This window comes from Epinephelus lanceolatus, chromosome 5 (assembly GCF_041903045.1).
Source record: "Epinephelus lanceolatus isolate andai-2023 chromosome 5, ASM4190304v1, whole genome shotgun sequence".
Classification (NCBI taxonomy): domain Eukaryota; kingdom Metazoa; phylum Chordata; class Actinopteri; order Perciformes; family Serranidae; genus Epinephelus; species Epinephelus lanceolatus.
Genome location: NC_135738.1, coordinates 31,220,948 through 31,227,527, shown reverse-complemented (window position 1 = coordinate 31,227,527; position 6,580 = coordinate 31,220,948). Strand labels below are relative to the sequence as shown.

The window sequence follows — 6,580 nt, the reverse complement described above, 5'->3', positions numbered from 1 at the left end:
TTAAATATATATCATAGCGCTAGGTTTCCCTTTTTCTTTGAGTATAACAGAATATTTCAGGTGCAAAAACTTTGTCCCACTAGCTGCTTTTGATGAATATACTTCTAAATAAAAATGTAACTCACTCTGACTTGAAATAAGGAATATTTACTGCAGCAGTGGTCGTCCCAGCGCTGGCTTCAGCTGGAAATCATAGCTTTTAATTGCAGATGTCATCTGTTTCTGGTGAGATATGACCCATAAAAGCAATTTGTTAAGCGTGGCTAATATCAACCAGTGTCGTGTTTATAATGAAAAAGGACAATTTATACTCCCTCTTATTAACCTCACTGGCTTGTCTGTGTAACTCAAAAGCACGACTCAGCAACAGAGGACAACAGGACAGTGGGTAAGAAATAGAGGTGACTTGCATTCACACACCTGAGGCCTTGTCTCATCTGCCTCGCCTTGATGCACCCTGATGAACTCCTTGTATTTATTGCTCAGCACCACTGAAAGACACAACCTTGCAACATGATGAATTTAAGAAAATGTCACTGATGTCTGTGTAAAATTAGAAAGCTTCAGTACATCAGCTGCAGTGTACTTGAGGTACTGTTGTGGCCCCCTCAGGGGTTCCATGTTGTGAATGGTTTAAAAATGAACTCTAGTCAAGCATCCATCTGCAGAGCTCAAATTCATTACCAGATGCACTCACTTTCGCATCATCTGCCCAGTGGCTATCGCCATGACTACAGAGCCATGCTGAGTGATGCACGCGGCAGCAGATGGGCAGTGGAAGTTAACGTATATTACCCAACCCTCCCTCCTCCTCTTCGTCCCTCTGGACACACAAGTCCTCTCTCTCTTTGTCGTGACCCCCACTGTCCACATTACGACGGCGAGGGAACCTTGAGGCATAAAGTCATGGCTTCATTAGCTGTGAAGCTCACTCCCATTAAAGGCACTCTTACGCATGTTTCAAGGGCTTCTGCTGGCTTTGAAACATTAAGACACATTTGAAACGAGACGGGAGCATTTTACAGTGCCCTCTCCAGGTTTAGACAATGCTCAGTAAGATTGCGTATTGATTTTGCGGCCTACACTAAAACAAATGTGGGCACTAACCCAAAAGCAGTCTTTTTTACCTCCACATGACAAACAGAGACAGAAAAACCTTATTAATAAAGCCATACATAATGGAAAATCTATTTTGCATAAATGAGCTGAAAGTCAAATGCTTTTTGAATAAAGAGTGCGTTCAAATAAACCACTTCCAAATCAAAGGAAGCTCATTTCCCTTCCTTTTTTTATCTCATTGTGTGGGTGCATTTGAATTCATTTGAAATGATAATGACATTTCAGTAGTGAAATGGCTTATAATAAAGTGTCTCCATCTGTAAAGTAACAATAAAAATCTGAGACACAGTTAGGTTTCCTCCCCGAGGGGAACTGTTATGCTGCCAAGAACATTGTGTGAAAATGAGAAGCTTGCACAGGCTGTAAATAAAATGCTTTGAAAAGCCTTGTTTGTCCTCAGTTATACTCGGTAATATGTTTGATAGACGAGTCAGCACGTCTGTCATTACCCAGTTATGTCACGCTGCGCTTTATGCAGAGGTAGTTATTGTAATGAGGTAACTTGTAAATAAGCTGTTATAAATTCTTAACTTGGCAAGGGACTGCATCTCCTCTAAAAAGCATGACATATTTAGATGCTGCTGCAGTTGTCTCACTTTCAGATTTGCTCTGAACTATCACCTCTTACAACATGAATTTACACCTGCAGCGAAAGTGTGCTGCTTTTCATGTGTAATGCCATCAGACTCACTAAGAAATAGTTAGGTTTCTTTGTGTGGCGGAAAATCAGGGCTTGTCATATGACTTGCTAGTAGTTTGTTAAATGGATTTTGATTACTTTTCATTCAAATAGGTTGGAAATTTTGGCAGCAGAAATGGAGGTTAAATCAATTCTCTACAAAGTAACTTTGCCCAAGTGCGATTCCTCACATCAGCTTTTAGCACATGAAGAAAAAACATAATTTAAGCCTGTCTTTACACCCATTAAATCTTTCATTTTGACATTGTTGTCTCTCGTTGGTTCAGTCTGCACTCTCAGGAATCTTCACTGTTAAGTTCAAGTGGCATTGTTACGATAAGGGCTGTACAATCAATCTAAATATTATCGAAACTGCAATATGGCCAAATGCAATATTCAAATCGCAGGAGCTGCAATTTTTTGATAAAGTTCAACTTTGTACCATTATAAATGAAGCACTGTCGTGCTACAGAGACGCCCCTGCCTACAAGTCATATTCCAGATGTAAGGGAACATACTTGTTTGGTACAGACCCCAGCAAAAATCACATTATCATCATTTAAAAAATTTTTTCCAATGAAAATGAAACGCAAAAATCACCATTCCACTAAAATTGAATCATTATGCAAATGCAGTATCTTTCAAAATAACTGTAATATGATTTTTTTTGTATATCGTGCCGCTCTAGTTGTAATTTGAAATGAGCAAACCTTTAGAATTAAGACACTTTAATCTGACACTGAAATAATATACAATATAAATAAATATTCAGTACACATCCAGTTACAGCTTTAATTTACTTGCATTAGTACTCAAAGCCTTCTTTGTTAGTCATCTCCTTTTAATGGAGCGACAGGGTTAAAAAGTGGTCTCTCTCTGCGTAGCTTTAGTTTTCCACAGCTTATCTCAAAGTCCTTCTTAGTGCCATTTAGGGCCTCCAGACTACCAGTCCTTACGTCATAACCGTGCATCCTCAGTCTCTGGATGCGATAGTTCACTATCTGCGTGGTCAGCTCCAAAACAGTCGGAGTCTCTGTGATTTGAGACATGCTGATCCCAGCACTGAGGAGGCCCTTAAAACGCTCAGCCAGAATAACATCAGGGTAGTAAAGCAGAGCCGGGCAGTCGAGAATGATGTCCCTCAGCTCTGCCTCGGTGCAGCCAATAGTGTCCTGAGAGTACACCAAAGTGCGACGCATGCTGTCTGGGTTCAGCTCTGTGACAAAGCCCCTGAGTTTGGAGAGAAGGTGGAGGAGCTCAGCCGTGCTGAAGCCCTTGTCTCTCAGGAACAGCAGGTTCTGCCTCAGCACCTCTGGAGGCTTAAGGAGAACATACGGGTTCTGACTCAGCAGCTTCTGGAGCCAGATCTTCATGTTGGCCTCCTCCCCCCCAAGCTCAAGGTAGGCCTGCTGAAGGGTGCGCACCATCATCTCGTTCTGCTCTACTGGCCGGCTGAAGCTCTGGGGAGCGCTGGCCATGAGCTTAGTGATGATTCGCTTGTTGAGGTTTAAGCTCTGGAAGTAAGTAATGTTGTTCCGCTGGTTGTCATGGTGGCTGGATGAGGTAAAGAAAGAGGCTGGGAATTTCTCAATAATACCAACCAGGTCTTTCTGTTTTGAGCACACAGACATCCACAGTTCCCTCTGAGCCTGCATCTGCTCTGGAGGACAGAGGACCGCCTCAGGGTGAACTGATAGGATCTGGGCAATGATGGAGCCCGAGGCTCCCATGTCCTTCAGCAGGTCAGCTACCTCTTTAGTATAGGCTGGGCTCTGATGCAGGACCCAGCCATTAAGCTTCCGGACCTTCTGGATGTCCACAGAGAGATCATACAGAGCCTCCACAGTCTGCTGGTTCTCTGCTGAGCTCAGTGTTGCACATGTTCTGACGTGAAAAGGTAAAGTTGTGACACGTTGGCACCGGAGGCACAGGGATGTTGCGATCAAGCGTAACATTGATACCAAGTCCTGAGGGGGATCACCTAAAGGAGTGAGAGACAGAGGAACTGCAGTGGGTGACAGCCAAGCAGACAGCTAAAATAACTTCTAACTGAAAATATCACCTTGTAAAGTAGCGGAGGGAGCTATATATTGACATCTTGAGCAGACAGTTGCATAGTACACAGTCACATTGCCCATTTTAATATTAGTCAAATAATTATAGTAGCTGTGTTGATGCTCTGTAAAGCCAGAGATCTGGCATGGTCGGTCATGTGCTTCTATCAAGACAGGAGACTAACAGTGACTCTAATCGTTACTGTTCCACAAGTCACAGAAATCATGCAGTGCAATGAAATCCTCTGACATTATGCACAGCCAGGGGATATTTGTGAAGCTTCCTGTTGACTTGTCACTGAGCCACTCAGACAAGAAAAGAAAATGTAAACAAACACAGATGTGCTACTTATATAAACTTCCACTTTAAGAAGTGTACTGACAGACTACTGACAGAAATGTATCTCCATTATGCATTTTCTGCCAGAAACCTCAGGACTCCTACCTTTATTATACTCAAACTGAAACAGTTTAAGTACATTTATGCAAAATGATAACATCTCTTAAAAGCATTTTTGTAATTTAAGCTCCCTGCTTTGTTGCAGAGGGTACCCAGTTGTTTACTTTTCATGCTATTTAGAGTTATGTCTCTTATCACTGCCTTGCCTTAGTAACACAGGACTCTTAACTGCAATAATGGTCATTATGCACAGCTGGTGCCAGATGTTTCATGGGGGAAAGTGGCAAAGCTCCTTATCTAATCATCAGACACAGTCAATGACCCACTGCCAGTCATAATCAGCTAACACATTAAAACCATAATGAAGTATCGTAGTGTTACTTAGGGCACTTTATTGTCATGCTGAGCAAAACATCTTAACATACCAGAGTTTGCTCATTGACTAATTACACGTAGCCCATGATTTCAAATAAAAGTCGTCTTGAATTAACGCCAGTATGTTATATTGTGGAAACATGCTGGCTATTTAGCTCACTAGCTAGCTAACTGCTAAAAGAGATAATAGCAGTGCCACTGCACGACGGGACGTTACCCCCGTGATTTAACATGATTACTATCAGTGACTGTTGACAGAGCTGTGTAAATATGTTGAGAGTTTAACCAGTTTATCGACATTCTTGTTAGAAAATCAGTTACCTTTAACAGCGGTCAGAGGACGTGACGTTTTGTTATGAAATTGTTCCTTCTTCTACTGTTGGTTTGTGTTATTCAGCGCACCACAAAGGCTCTGGTGCGCCGCAGCGTCACGCAGAGGCGGTGACAGGTACTGCAGAGCAGGACAACTGAGACCATATCAATTCAAATATGACCCTGAAATAACTTTGATTTTAGAAAAGAAAAAAACACGAAGCATTTTTCGTGCAGAATGTGTAAAAGTGTTATTTGATTTTATGCTCCCGAAGCCCTATTTCATCCCTCTTTTCAAAGCTCTGCTCTTTTATTGCAGCCCATATGTCCAGTAATTAAATAATTTTGGCAAAAGTCTGTATCTCAAACAGCAGTTGGTGCGCCTCCAAACCCTGCAGCATACGGGGTCCTGATGAGTGTAATCAGCGCAGGGCTGAATTGGACTGAACACACGGAGAGTTTTCTCGCAGTTGGTGCTTAATCATGATGCTTGATCACAAGCTCTGCAAGCTGTTCCCTCAGCAGCACGGAAGCTGCTGCTGCTGAGTGGGTAGCCGGGTTCATTATAGTTTATGTACTAGTAAACAGATGATATGCCTCTAAGGAAAACAGGTTGGTGCTTCTTTCTGTTTTAATACCCAATATGTTGACAGGAGTGAGCTGGTCATCAGAGTGCACTGATAGTTATTGGTTGGACACATCGTGCCCAAGCACAAACACAGAAAGGAAACATTTGATTTGCATGTGTTTCATGGGAAATGACTTTCTTTAGGGTGGAAACAAGGGCATAAAAAAGCATGTGGGCCTGCAGAGTAAACAGTGTCACTCACTCCTCTTCTGTTTGCAGTCAACCTGTTAAAAGTTTTGCTGGCTTGTGTCGAGGGCTTGAGCAAAGTCACGCAATCAATGTCAGCCGTCTCTCGTCTCAATGTTTCTGTTGTCGTAGGAACGAGGAACTGAAAACAGAAGCGGGATTATCAAAATATCAAAAGGTGCCAAGATAAGTAGCAGCAGTACTGAGACGGTATCACGCAGTTTGGTAAAATGGACAGACAAACTGAACCAAGAGGTGTAACAAATGCATATATGATTCTAGTAGTATCCATAATCCTCTTATCCATGTCCCCTGATCTGTTTGGCACTGTGATCCAATCCCTGCTCCACCTGACCACCTGGCTGGTGTAGCATGAGACATGTTCCTGTGACTTTATTGTGTCTCAAATAAAAGAAGTAACTGTAACCAGGTTAATAACACAGTCTCCAAAACTCAGAGAACAATAACTTCAACAAGACACAAAATGGAGGGTTTTGGATAAAATGTTGGCACAGAGACGTGAACAAAGGCAAATGAACTGGAAGAGGAAAGGAGAAGCTTTTCCAAAGTGCCACTGGGCAATAAGCAAAATGTGGTACAGGCTGTCAGACGTCGTGCAGATGCTCCCACACAGTGTCCTGTTTTGTGGAGTTGGAGGACTGATGAAACTTTGTCACTATTTCGCAATTATTTACATGAGGAACCATCAGTTTCACTGACCTGTTTATACACGCCCAGACATCTCCATGTAAAGCAAACAGCACAGTTTCCCTACATGATACCGAAACCACCGCCTGCACAGGTGGCTAAAATACAGGGGTTTCCAG

General features: G+C 42.5%; 1 protein-coding gene across 1 annotated transcript; it reads right to left on the bottom strand.

The window, feature by feature from the left end:
* Positions 1-2,509: 2,509 nt before the first annotated feature.
* On the bottom strand, positions 2,510-5,024 carry mterf2 (mitochondrial transcription termination factor 2). Its single transcript, XM_033621215.2, has 2 exons — positions 4,949-5,024; positions 2,510-3,779 (listed from the first exon to the last, which is right to left on the bottom strand). The coding sequence occupies exon 2, from the start codon at positions 3,751-3,753 to the stop codon at positions 2,626-2,628; it is 1,128 nt and encodes a 375-aa protein (XP_033477106.1). The 5' UTR covers positions 3,754-3,779; positions 4,949-5,024; the 3' UTR covers positions 2,510-2,625.
* Positions 5,025-6,580: the final 1,556 nt, after the last annotated feature.

Bases quoted from the DNA above. Each gene is read 5' to 3' on its own strand.
- mterf2 (XM_033621215.2), bottom strand. From the start codon at position 3,753: ATGTTACGCTTGATCGCAACATCCCTGTGCCTCCGGTGCCAACGTGTC.